Source organism: Papio anubis, chromosome 8 (assembly GCF_008728515.1).
Source record: "Papio anubis isolate 15944 chromosome 8, Panubis1.0, whole genome shotgun sequence".
Classification (NCBI taxonomy): Eukaryota; Metazoa; Chordata; class Mammalia; order Primates; family Cercopithecidae; genus Papio; species Papio anubis.
In genome coordinates, this window is record NC_044983.1 from 130891205 (window position 1) to 130905254 (window position 14050).

At 37.7% G+C, this 14050-nt stretch overlaps 1 protein-coding gene across 9 annotated transcripts in view; it reads left to right on the forward strand.

Moving 5' to 3' along the window:
* The window catches only part of KHDRBS3 (KH RNA binding domain containing, signal transduction associated 3), a 205786-nt gene that overhangs the window by 159558 nt on the left and 32178 nt on the right, over positions 1 to 14050 (forward strand). Inside the window, exon 8 of one of the 9 annotated variants that reach the window (XM_017962335.3) lies at positions 4092 to 4394. The exons of 7 other annotated variants lie outside the window; for them this stretch is intronic. In XM_017962335.3, the coding sequence (XP_017817824.1) occupies positions 4092 to 4185 (94 nt within the window). In that variant the 3' untranslated portion in view covers positions 4186 to 4394. Of the gene's footprint in view, positions 1 to 1810; positions 2026 to 4091; positions 4395 to 14050 lie in introns of those variants that run through there. One more of the 9 variants, XM_009213636.4, reaches the window with a different exon arrangement.

Here is a 14050-nt window from a genome sequence, read left to right on the forward strand (position 1 = left end):
TTACTTTGTAAACTTTTCTTTTCCCTCCTCTGTCGCCCAGGCTGGAATGCAGTGGCGTGATCTCAGTTCAGTGCAACCTCCTCCTTCCAGGTTTACGGAATTCTTGTGCCTCAGCCTCCGGAGTAGCTGGGATTACAGGCATGTGCCACCATGCTTGTCTGATTTTTGTATTTGTAGTAGAGATGGGGTTTCACCCCGTTGCTCAGGCTGATCTTGAACCCCTGGGCTCAAGCAGTCTGCCCACCTTGGCCTCCAAAAGAACTGGGATTACAGGTGTGAGCCACCACACCAAGACTACCTTTTTTTAAAATTAAAAACAAAGACATAAATACGCACATTTGCATAGACTTACCCAGGGTCAGGATCATGGAATAGGTGACAGGAATTTCTCAGCACCATTATGATATCATAGCGCCACCGCTGTATCTGCAGTCTGTTGTTGACTGAGACGTTGTTAGCACATGGCTCTATTCAGTGTGGTGGACTTTAAATGCAAGCATGTTTTTTTGCTTGAACTGTATCACAATATAGTGATGTTTATGGTTCGATTCATTCTGTGGAGAAAAGAGAAGCGACTTTATATTTATTGAGTAATGTGTTTCAGATACTATGCTAATGTTTTTGTATTTGATTTCAGTATATCTTCACAGGCATCAACCCAGTCCTATACAATAAATATAGTTTCCTCCAGTTAATAGATGTAGAAACCAAGACGTAACTTTTTTTATGAAGTATATTTACAGTACAAGACTATAGTCCCTGTGATCTTTTGCTTTTTGATATTTGATATAAAGAACCAAACTTAAAGCATTTGCCCTATTAAATGCTGTGATCTGTCAAGGAGAGTGATATCAAAATGTGACTGCGGGTAAACTGATAGATCACTAAGGGGAGCTAGCGTTTATTTAGAGCCTGCTCTAAATCAGGCATGGAATTTGATGTGTTACTTATATGTCTTGTTTTAATACAAATAACAACAGCAAGAGTTAATATACGTGATGAAACTGAGGCTCAGAGATGTAGATGACTAATCCCAAATGTAGACCCAGGTTTTTAAAGCTCATGGTCATTCTACTTTAAGCTCTGATTATATATTTATATGATAGATGACAAGCATTTATTCTTTGGTTATTTATTCAGTCAGTGTTTATTGAATGTCCATTTTGTGCTAGGCGTTATACTTGATGCTTGGAATACAAAGATTAATATTAAGATGGAGACTCTATCCTTGAAAAGCTTATTGGCTAGAAAGAAACATATAAATACTTTAAAACAGTGTAATATTCTAATTATTGTGAGAGGAGAAATTCATTGTTTCCATAAGAAGACTAAGCTAAATTCTGATTGGGAATACTGCAGACATTTACCTGAGAAAGTGAAGGATAAGTAGTAGTCACCAGGTGACAAACAGGGAAGGGCAGTTCACAGATAAGGCTAGCAAGTCACAGAGGTATGGAACAGTAAGTTTTGTGTGGCGACTACACATAATTGTGTAGGGCTGGAATATGTGGTGCACAGGAGCTGTGGTGAGAGGGCTGCAGGAGGAGTGAGCGCATGTTTCCTCCACGAGGAGCTGAGACAGTGCCATCGAAGAGTTACATGTAAAGGTATGATGTGTTTATACTTGAATTTAGAGAATTAATTAGATGACAGTTGTGAAGGTTGGATTGGCAGATGGTGCAGAGACTAATTAAGATACTGGTATGTTATAAATTATAAGCCCTTTAAATATCAGGAAAGATTCACTAAAAGAAGCATCTTTTGTGACAGCCAATCTACCTTCTTTGAAGTGATCTTTTCTTTGCTACAGCTTGTCTTACCTGAAGGAGTACAGAGAACTATATGAGAAGTGCTCACATGGACAAATGCAGAAGCCACTGCTAGATACTCTTGAATGTTCATTTAATCCTCAACATGTCAAATAAACATCTGTCCCTTTTAAAGAAGAAAACAATGGCTCACACAATTAGATAACTTGCTTCAGATTGTACAGTTTACACAAAGGAGACAAACTTTGAACTGAGGTCTGACTGTAAGTATATATTAGTATCTTTTCCACTGCAGCACTCTTAGCTTACACTAAATAGCTGCTCTGCTATAAATTGAAAGGAAGCAGCTGTATATAGCATGGGGTGAAGAAATGGTTCTATGCACCATATTGGTTTACTGCGGCTGCCATAATAAAATACTGCAGTCTTGTTGAGTCCCCTCTCCTGGGCTTGCAGATGGCTGCCTTCTCTCCATGTCCTCACATGCTCTTTTATCTGTACACTCACATTGCTGGTGTCTCTTTTTGTATCCAAATTTTCTTTTCTTTGAAGGACACCAGTCAGATTGGATTAGAACCCACCCTAAAGGCCTCATTTCAATTTAAATCAGCTCTTTAAAGGCATTGTCTCCAAAGATGGTCACAGTCTGAGGTACTAGATTTAGGGTTTCAATATATGAGTTTGAGAAGGCAGGGTACACAATTCAGCAAGTAAAATGCACATACTCTAACACCAGTTTAAGCAGAACACTGCATGTTTCAGAATTAGGAACCTGGTATGAACCAGTTAGGATAGCAGATTTTCAGATCATCCCCAGTATGAAATAGTAGATATTAACAAGAAAATCATCACGGCCATCATCTTAGTATTTCCTGAGTGCTTGGCATTATTTCATCTACTTTACATAAATTGTCTCCCCTCTCTGCATCCCCTTCCATATTGCTAAATTCAAGTTTAAAACTGTCATTCCCAAATCAGAGAAGTGAAGTTCCTTATTCAAACTCACAAGGCCAAGCAGCAGCACAAAGAAATCATCTTGGTGCCAAAACATTCTATGTTGTACTCTCTCCATTGCCTTTCAGCTCTCCTTTTGTCATGGTTTTGATTACAGTTGCTGGGACTAATTCCTGTTTATATTTCCCATATACAGTGTTCAAAAATCTAATACTTTGTGATGCTTTAAAATCTCTTAGGAATTATGCTTCAATATGAACTAGAACTTTTTGCCTTATCAAATTTGGACAACCTTAAGCAAATAGGGAATTTAATTTGTATTAAATATACATATTAAAGTTGTAGGCTTAGACTAGTGAAATTAAGAAATTTATTTTTCCAGTTTTACATTAGATCCTTTCAGTGAATAGCATTTACTGCCACTGCTGTCCAGGAGCACCCAGTTTTCATATGCACTGGTAGGCAGTGCCATGTAGCACTTGATGTCTAATCAAACGTGTCTTGATTTTGACAATTCAGGTTCCGTAAGATTCATTTCATACATAAATAGTTCTCTCAATTCAGAATTTGAAACTATGTGCTATGCTACAGTTATAGTTCAGTATTAGTGAGGAATTCTTCACTTGGCCTCCTTTTAGAGTACAAAGCTGTTCTGCAAATGTTCTGTAACATTTTGTGTGGTAGGAGAGAGCACAGAGCAGAGGTAAAAGCTGCTCAGTCCCGTGTGGCAGCCACTAGACATGGAGCTGTGGACCCTTGACCCGTGGCCGGTCCAGATTGAGATGTGCTGGAAGTGTAAAATTCACACCACATTCCAGAGATTTCATATGAAAAAAAGAATGTTAAAAAAATTATTAAAATTAATTTCACCTATTTCTTTTTACTTTTTTACATGTGGCTACTAGGAAACTCTCTATTACAGTGTCTTCTCATAGGCAGCACTGAGTTAAATGATTCTGGTTGTGTCTGTCTCTGGCACATACTCACTTAGGGGCAAGCAAGACAGTCCACAAGCCACAGAGAGAGAACTGGAAAGCAGCACCTCCTATTCCTACTTTTTAAATGCCTATTTTAATGTTTTACATGTTATTTAAAATATAACTTAGTAATATTATAGTATGCATAAGCACATTACAGTTACAAGTTCAAAAACGTTTTTATTTATGCCGATGTATTATCAGAAACGGAGACTGGGGCCACAGTGGTTAAGAGTCTGACAGACCTATGGTCAGACGCCAACTTTAACATTTACTGGCTCTGTGATTTGGGGTGAGTTATTTAACCTTTCGAAGCCTCGGTAGCCTCCATTTATAAAATGTGTAACTGTTTCTACTTGTGAGAAAAGTGTAAAAAGATTCTTGTTTACAGGGCTGGCCTGAAGGCTGAAAGAGACAGAAAAGCATGCAGTCTTTGTAAACGGTGTGGAGGGAAGTCTGTTGTCCACTCCGTTGTCTCTGCTTGAGGACTGAATGAGATGGTTTGCATGGGGAGGTAGCACAGTGTGAGCCCGAGTTCCTGCCATCCTTCCACAGCTCTGAATTCCTTCTGCTCGTTGTTTCACACAAGAGTCGACTAGGAAGAGCAGATTCTGGGAAACCTGCAAGGACTGTGCGAGCCAATGTTTTATAGTGAGAGAGGAAACCTTGCAAAGGGATTCTTCCCCTGTGGATGGTCAGTGTCAGTATTTCCTGTACGCTGAGAGTTGGGAAGGTCAACAGCCATATCCCGCCTGAAAACAAAATTGAATAAGATAGCAAGGTGGCCTGGCTGCCGGTGAGGATGATCTGTTGTGTGGAAGGGATTCTTTCCGTAGTGACTTTTAAACTCCTGAGGTCCTCATTATTATGACACTGTTATATTACAGAAACAAGTTTCTCTTTGGAAGTTTTACAAAGTAGGAATTTTTTCTCCCAATTTTCAAATACCTTGCATTCAAATCAGAGTACCAATGAGAATTCCTGTAAAAAATGCAGTGTAGTTCTGCTACATTTCCCCATTGGTTTTTGTAATGACCTTGTTAATGCTAACATTACAGTATAAAACAAAAGCATTGTTTGTATAACTTCACACATGTAATGAATAACAAGATTTTGACACAATTACTATGAAGAGACATATAAACTATTCTTTACAATATGGGAATTATTCTAATACACATTGGCTCAAAAATAGTTGTTGATTACTTCCTGTGGATACACAGCTTCTGAATAGCTAGTATAGTGAATCAAAACGGATGGGTGATAATGGCCTCAGCCCTGAGAGCCCTTCCTCTGCCCCGACATGGTTTAAATCTGCACAGATACCATTTCTGACTCCTGGAAACCCTTTGTAAATGTCTTTATTTTATTCTAAACTAAGTGGAATTAGTTTACATTTGATGTCTTATTTACAATCCTAATAATTATCATAATATGTTTACTCTGTGTTTCTGAGTAAGTATAAATTCTCCAAAGAACTATTTGGCTCCTATAGTGATGATCATTAACTAAATAAAACATAAAGGGTCTCGAAAAGTGCTAATAAAAATTTAGCATTATAAACTATCAACAAAAATACTTTAACACAGTACTATTAGACATCAACCAAAAACAAGAGCTATCAACCCAAATTACCCCATAAACCTGTAAATACTTAATTCTCAGGTAAGAAAAAAACAAAGAGTAGAGAGAGTGGTGAAAAAGTGCAACTACAACCCTGTAAAGAAAAAAAATTCTTTGGTGACGCTTGTTAAAGCGCAGTAAGGCAGACTTTATTCAGGACCACTGCAATAGATACATGGACCACTGCAGTGGGACTGTGCAGTGGGGAAGAGAGACCAGGCTCCATTCTGTATCTAGCATGGACAAGTGGGAATTCATAGCCAAGAAGCCAGGCTGGGGTCAGGAGACAGAAAATTACTGAGAGGAAACATCAGTGGTAGGGGGGATTTTGGCTGAACCGACCTAACAGGATTCTTGCCAGAGGCAGTCCAGATTGGTCAGACATCCCCTCCCCTGGGGAGGATAAGGAACCCGATCAGATATTGGAGTGATCAGATATCATGGGTGGCGTGTTCTTGCTAAACTGACTCAGCAAGATTCTTTTTTAAAACTGGATTTTACAAGGAGCTGCACAGATGGGCGTAGGAGAAGGATCAGGAGGCTGACTAAAGTTTAGCCAAGCAGAGAATCTTTGTCAGCTCTGACAGGGAAAAGGGAAGGAACATCCCAAGACTGAGTGTTAGCATGTGTAAGTATTGCTACTCCTTATGGTTATTATATATTGACCATCTGCTGTAGTGTATCAGACACACACACACACATACACACAACCACCCTCTAATCTTAAACACACACACACACACACACACACCACCCTCTAATCTTAAACACACACACACACACACACATACACACAACCACCCTCTAATCTTAATTTTAACCTTAAAAGGGGGATATTATCCTCAATTTATTATTGAGAAAACTGAGACTCAAGAGTTTAAGTAGCCTGAGTGACACACTGACATTATTGATTTCAAAGTCCATTTTCATTCCATTGTACTAGTGAGTAGTACGCATATCATTGACGTCTCACAATATGATTTCAGACGTTACATGGGCAGACTTCTTAAAAATTTTTAATGATTAGATTATAAAGTTATTGAAAGAGTGTGGTTAGCATATCAAACCCGTGATTTTATGATTATTGCTATAATTCAGTGATGGCAAGTTTATTTAAAGTAAAAGAAAATTAACATGGAGGGTTAATATGAAGTCACAAACAGGATAGGTGTGTATGTAGATGGCAAGTATACTGCATATCCTGAGAATTGTCCCTGAATGGGTTTGGTGAATGCTACGCTGAGCATTTGTGTCACCAGTCAGTGGACAACCTGAAACACTGCTCATACTGAAAATTTGATTAGATGAGTCCGAGAAGCAAGACTGAGCTTCTCACTTACAGTGTACTACCAAATTTAATGCCTTGATCATATTGAAAATAAGAAGTTTTGTATCTTCATCAGGAATATTTCTTTATAATTAAACTAATAAAAAAGGAAAATGTTTCTCAAGATTCATTTACTTAACAAAGTTTGGAGGAATGAAATATCTATTGCGTACTTACCAAGTGTGAGTTACTGTGTATCCAGGTGCTCTCATACATATTGTGTCATTTTATTCCTAAGAACTCCTGTAGGATTGTCATTCCTTAATTTTACAAAAGGAGTTGACATTCACAGAATTTGAGCTTGACCAAAGTCACAAAGCTAATTAATATCAGTTAGTCCTCATACTCTGTTCTCTTTGAGACCAAGCTTACGTTCTTTTGCCTAACTCAAAAGCAACTAGTAAGGGGGAAAAAAAATGGGTTCCTATAAATGTAGAGAAGACCACCACATGGAATCTTCATGCATGATCTCCACAAGTGTATGACAACATGGTAGCAGGGCAAAGGCATGCTAGCGGCAATAAATCAATTGCCACTGTCACTTTACTCTTTAATGTTCTTGAGAACACATGAGATTTATCACTGAGGAATTGTAGAATAATGGTAGTAAATGAAAACAAAGTCCACCAGGGAGATGTACTACATCATTTGGATTTAACGCTGCCATCTGCTTAATAGCATTGAGAAGACTACAGCAGTACTTATGATCAACCATTCATAGCAATGACAGATGCTGCGGAGAGTGAACATACCAGGGAAGCAGGTTCATTACTAAAATGTAGATTATGTGACAGGGTTTCTAAAAAGCACTTGTGTTGATGATCAAACCTCCAATTTTAAATCTGCACTGTAGAATTTTAAGTCTGTAAGATAAAGACCTACTCAAAAGTCTTCCCATGTTTTATTCCTCATGTTTCATACATTCTTAAAATGTATTTACTGATTTTTAAAAGAGTCTTTTTCCTACAAATCTTGCATATATAGTCTCTTTTTAGTGGAGGAGAATCATAACTTTTGTATAATTTCTGACTTAAAATGAGGTAGCATGATAGGAAAAAAAAAAAAAAAGACAGTGGCTATAAATCCGCAAAAGCTTGGATTTGAATGTGAGCTCTACTACTTTCTTAGCTCTATGATGTTAACTAGGTTGCTTCTTTGAGTCTTTTCTCATCTGTAAAATGATAACTATTTGACTTACAACATTGTAATTAAGTGAGATAGCAGATGTAATATACATAATAGTTCAATAAATTTGCTATAGTAGCATGTAGTAGCTGCTTACCGCTGTAAGCAAATATAGCCTTTTTAGCTACTTTTATTTTATTTTATTTTACTTTGTTTTTTTTTTTTTTTTTTTTTTTTTTTTTTTTTTCAGATAGAGTCTTACTCTGTCACCCAGACTAGAATACAGTGGCACCATCTTTGCTTACTGCAACCTCCACCTCCTAGGTTCAAGCAATTCTCCTGCCTCAGCCTCCCAAGTAGCTGGGACTACAGGAGTGCTCCACCACGCCCAGCTAATTTTTGTGTTTATAGTAGAGACAGGGTTTCATCATGTTGGCCAGGCTAGTCTCAAACTCTTGACCTCAAGTGACCTTCCTGTCTCAGCCTCCCAAAGTTCTCGGATTACAGGCGTGAGCCACCACACCCAGCCAGTAGCTACTATTATTATACCATTTTATGGATGAGGAAATTGTGGCACAGAGACAGTGGAACTTCCCTGAACTCATGGAGGGTGAGTGCTTCAGCTGGCATGTGAACCCAGGCAATCTAAGCACTCTGCTATACTACATCTCTATGTAACTGTTGTTATTATGAGTTTAAGTATTACATCCAGAAAATATTATAGTCTTTTCTGAGAACGTCTCCAGTCAATAAAATCCCAACAAATGATCTAAATAAAATTATGCATGCCATTTTTATACCTTATTTGTGCAATAAAAAGTTGTTAAAGGCTCATTTAATTTAGATTGTTGAGAGTCCTAAACTGTGTCAGAAGCACAGACTTGAGGACAGAGCTCAAAGTTACTTGTTGCAGGTTGACTTGTAATGGAGAATGTCGGTGCCTGAATTCCCCAGAATCCATTCATACGTCATTGTTAGACTCACAACTTTAGAAACTGAAATAATATTCAGACATGGTGTGGATCATATTTTTTGCTTGTATTTGTCATCATGAAGGGATATGTTCCTTTTGAAAGGTAATTTATGAGTGTGCATCGAGAACCTTAAAAATATTTGTGACTTATGACCCAATATTTTTACAATAAGTGCCTGAACTTACAGTATAACAGTGAGTGTCTGACAGTATGAATATATTTAAGAACTCTTTAATTGAAAAGAGTAAGCAATTTCTGGAAGAGTTCTGAGAAAGAGGAGGGTAGGGGATAAATTCAGTTTCTTACTTAACCTGTTGGGTAGACAGTGATGTAATTAATTTAAGTGGCAATGAGATTTAGGAAAAAGTCAATAAGTTCATTTGGGATGTGTTGAATTTAGGTTGTCCATAGAATTGTAACAAGTACATTAAATAATTGATATAAAAATAGTTTACATACTAATAAGTCATTATATCCATGGTAACTATATTTCTCTCCCAGTTTTTCTTTGTAATTACAAAATGTATTATTATGGTTAGATTTTTACCCCAATTTTAGTAAGTAACTGAGTTGTAGTTTTATTTTTTGTATTTTCTTTCATCGGTGTCTTAAAGTATGCGTACCCAGCGTTTTGACATGGTTAATCTCCCAGAAATTAGAGTAAGATAGTCAATTCCAAAGTATATTAAACAAGATAGAGTGGAAATATTATATGATTAGGAGTCAGGCAGACCTGACCTTTCCACTTAGCAGCTGTGTATGTGATCTTTCACTAACCCTCAATTTTCCCACCTACAAAACAAAGTGAGAGAATATACTTAAACAGTTTAGTATAGAACCTGGCCCATGGCACTCGGAATTTGTGATCGTGTTTTATTTTATGTGTCTGTCACTGCTGGGCATTTTGCTGCTGCTCAGTAAGTAGTACTGACTATGGGGAGATGATCATTGGCACCTTCGTTATCACCAGGTGCTAGATTGCTTCCAGCTCACCTCATATCTGCTCATTTTCTGTGCAGAGTAGCACAGACCTAACTTGGAGCACACTGCAAGTGTAAAGGCATAAATGCTTTGCTTTTTTGTTGGTTGTTTCTTACTGTGATGCTTTTTTGTTCAGTGTTCTGGACCAAAAAGTAGACATACACATTAGAAAGTAGGAAAATAATCATTAAAACATCCATGTATTTCCTTTATCTGCCATTTATAAGGATTGCTGTACCACGTGAAAATGAATTTATGTTGTTTGTAAGTTTATAAAATAGAAGTATTTAATCCAATTGCAACCTTTTTGAAATGATTTATAAAAGGTATTGGATATAGTCTTAGACACTGCTAAATTTTAGAGACATTGGAAATAAAAAATACATATAGGTACATAGCCCAACAAGACATCTTACATAGAGGGAAAAAACCTATGCATATTGTCTTAGCCAAAGTAATATAATTAAAACAGTGTCTCAATTAAGGCTGCATAAAGATGTAGTAAATTGAAGTGTGACCACGGGCAAGTTATTTAACCTGTGCTCTAGAGTAAAATGGGGATGACAATAATAGTACTGACCTCCTAGGGTTGTTGTAAATGTAAAGTTAAGCGAAATGGAAAGCATATCATATATGGGAAGCATGTCACACATTGTAAAGGCTATCAATGGCTATCATTAAAGTTCCACAATTCTTTATCTAAAACTATCGAAGCTAAATATGTCTTACATTCCACTTTTTGGAATTTGGGGAAAACAATATGGGATACATACACATACCATATGTTAGTACAGCTCCAGTGGAGCCCTGTGTGTGCTTCTCCAGGATAATGATTGCCCCTTGGATTCTTTGAAGTTTATGGTTGGGGAAACTGATTACAAAGGAGTGTAAAGCGTATGTGGCAATTTGAAAAAGAAGGGAGTTGCTTAAGGGAAGTATGTGGCATTCAGCCTTGGCAGTTTCTAATCCCACCAAATATAGCAATATTGCTAGTGCTAGCAAGTTATTTTTAAATAGGGTGGATTAAATAATTGATACAAGACTGTTTCTTCTATTAGAAGTCATCACTTTAGCAAGGCCTTTTTTTTTTTTTTTTTTAATTGAGACAGGCTGGTATACAGTGGCATGATCTCCACCCACTGCAACCTCCACCTCCTAGGCTGAAGCTATTCTCCATCCTCAGCCTCCTGAGTAGCTGGACCACAGGCAAGAGATGGTGCCGCTGTCACTTTACTCTTTAATGTTCATACTCAGCTAATTTTCGTATTTTTTTAGAGACGGGTTTTGCCATGTTCCCCAAGCTGGTCTTGAACTTTTGAGTGCAAAGCGATCTGTCCGCCTCAGCCTCCCAAATTGCTGGGATTACAGGTGTGAACCACCACACCCGCTAGCAAAGCCCTTCCTGACTTGGCCCCAGTTCCTTCATCTCAGGTCACTCACTCATGTAATGTAACCTAATACTGAGTTTCTCGGTTATGGCTCATTTATACTTGTCTCAATTACCTATTAAAATGTGAAGTCTAACTTGTGAAAGTACATTGTCATCAAAATCTTCATGGCTACTTAGTTAATCTGACATATACCTTTTGAAGATATTGTGATTTTTAGAATTTTCTAAAACGGTGCAAACAGGACAATTTGCCTTTCTTTGTATTTTAGTCTTTGCCAGATTACTTGCAACAGAGCTACCAGTTTCTTGGATCAGTAGTTATATCATCCAACAACGGTTGGTGATTCTCCTCTCCTCACATCCCGTTCTTTAAGGCTTCTATGTTTCCACGGTGCTCTATGCTTGCTCTGTCCTCCAGCAGAACCTGCCGGACTGTTGAGAATCCATCTCCTTTTCATAAAGAGTCCCACAGTAGCAGGGACCCTTTTGTACTCATGTTTATATCACCAGCACCTAATGCAGTACTGATCAGAAAGGTGATCTGTGTGTGTTTTTCAGTTGAATTGATAACATGTAAGTCTGCATCTGTTGTAAACATTTCTTTATTAGAAACACAGTAAGAAATCTGGTACCATTGTAAGTCTAATGTGAAGATTGATGTAGTCTTCAACTCAGGCTACATAGAAGGTCACCTATGCAGCCTTAAAAAAAAAAGGGGTGCCAAGAAAATCACCTGTTATTTTTTAATCTGAGTCTTGGTTTAGCACAGCTATCTATAAATTCTTTAAATTCTACAGATAATTCTGATAAGCAGCCAAAAGTTGAGAACTACTCTTCTTGAGTAATAAGTACTATATAAATTAGATAATATGTGTAAAGCACTTTGCACAGTGCCTACCAGAGAGTTGCTAAGGAAATACTTGTTTCCTCCAAAACTAAATTATTGGCCTTTTTATAATGTCTTCCATTCATTCATTCCCCAGACAACTATTGAGACCTGCGATGGGCCAAATTATTCAAAAATACCTTATTCCAAAGGGAAATTTGAAGTTTTCTGTTCAGAATTTGAAGTTATGAATTCAAATGAAAGAAAATTGTAACTTTAAGAATGATAGAATACATAAGACACACTTCTAACAGAAGGCTTTTGCAGATCTTACATCATCTTCTCAATGAAGCCTAATGTGCCCAACATACTTCAAACTGTTGCTATTCACATTTAAGCTCTGCAAGGGCAGGAATCTTCATCCTTTTTTGTTCATCAGCATTTCTTAAGCACTTAAGATAGTGAGTTGTTGTTTAGTGGGTATATTCTAAACTGTCGTCAGTAATAGATGACCGTTCTACCAGGCAAACCAAAGGAGGTTTTTGTGCAGAAGAGCAAAAAAAAAAAACGTTCAGTGGTCCTGTTGACTTGGTGTGCGCTGGTAGTGACCAGTTTTTTCAGTGAGGCTGCAGCCTGCTGTGCCTAGGAAGGTAGGTGCACTAAGTGTCTATAGAAAGAGCCATAGAGAACATTTTGTGATGGACCTTAATACCAGGCTCAGGAGTTCCACAGGTTTTTGTTTGTTTGTTTTGGTTTTTATCAGTGAAGGTGCTCCCCATGCCCGTAACCTGCACACTGGTCCAAGTGAAGGTCACCATGCTTGTGGAGCACCCGGACCTGGCTGCTGCTTGCCCACCTCCACTCCAGTCCTGAGCTATCATGTCTCCCTGCTGCAGCCCATGTGATTGTTTCCGTATAATTACATGCTCTCATAATACCCAGCAGTTTTCCATCATAACTGCAATTTTATATTGAAGTGATTATTTGATCAGTGTCTGTCTTCTTTTTAAAATCTATTCACTGTCACCTCCCCCAGTGCCTGCCACAGTGCTGGAACATACGTAGTGCTCAATAAATATTTATTGAATAAAATGTGGAGAGGTAGAATTTTACTTTACATCAGTAATTTTAAAACAAAGTAGGTATTCTTATCACATTTCTTATCTGATTAAAGTACTGTAAGTATCATAGTTTAAATGCTGTTAATGCCGCATATTTGAAGAGTGAGCCTGTATAATTTGATATGCAGATTGATGTAAGTTAGTGTGCCACCAGATTCCCCAGGAACACTAAAAACCATTTGCTGCCCTAGCATTGTGTCAAAGGAAGATGCCGACAATCCCATAAAAAATCAAAAGGAATAATTATTTCACATGTGTAAATCTTGCAGATCACAATCAGTATTTTCCTAAAGAGTAATGGATATGGCTTTGAAATCTGAATATCAAATGTGTTCATCAGAAATCTCCTCAAAAAGATACCTTAGTATACCAGACGGAAGGATTGGCTGCAAAAACAAATGCAAGATTAACAAATGATCCAGAGAAATACTGTAACCTGGCTCATAACATGTTGATGGACCATTTCTAATGGTATGGGAAGAGCCAAGGAATCCAGTACCAAAAGATTCCATGCCTTGACTCCCAATGTAGTTGGACTTGGGGAATCAAAAACAGAAGTACAAAAAAAATAGGCTTAAGGAACCCAACCTTGATCTTGGTCTTTCCCCAAAGTTGTTGTATAGTTTTTGAACTTCTAAGCACATATTTCATTTGCGGCAGCCTTCCCAGCCTCCCTGTCACTTGGTAGCCAATCTCTGACCCCTTTTCTACTCTCCAGACGTTCCCTGGAACCTCAGTCTGTGGTAACAGTTCTTCTTCTTACACGTCCCCAGTATTTCAACCTGGTTTCTCAATGTTAGGTTCCATGAAATTCTAATAAGTAGTTTCAATACTTCGTGCAAAGAATTGTCATTAAAATTACTGGTGATATCTAGTGACAGTATCTATAATTGATAGTATTTTGTAAGTCATTCTTTGCCAGAAAAAAATAAGTGATAAGGATCTGTTCCCTTGTGTCTCTTCATAAGAAATCCTAGTTTTCT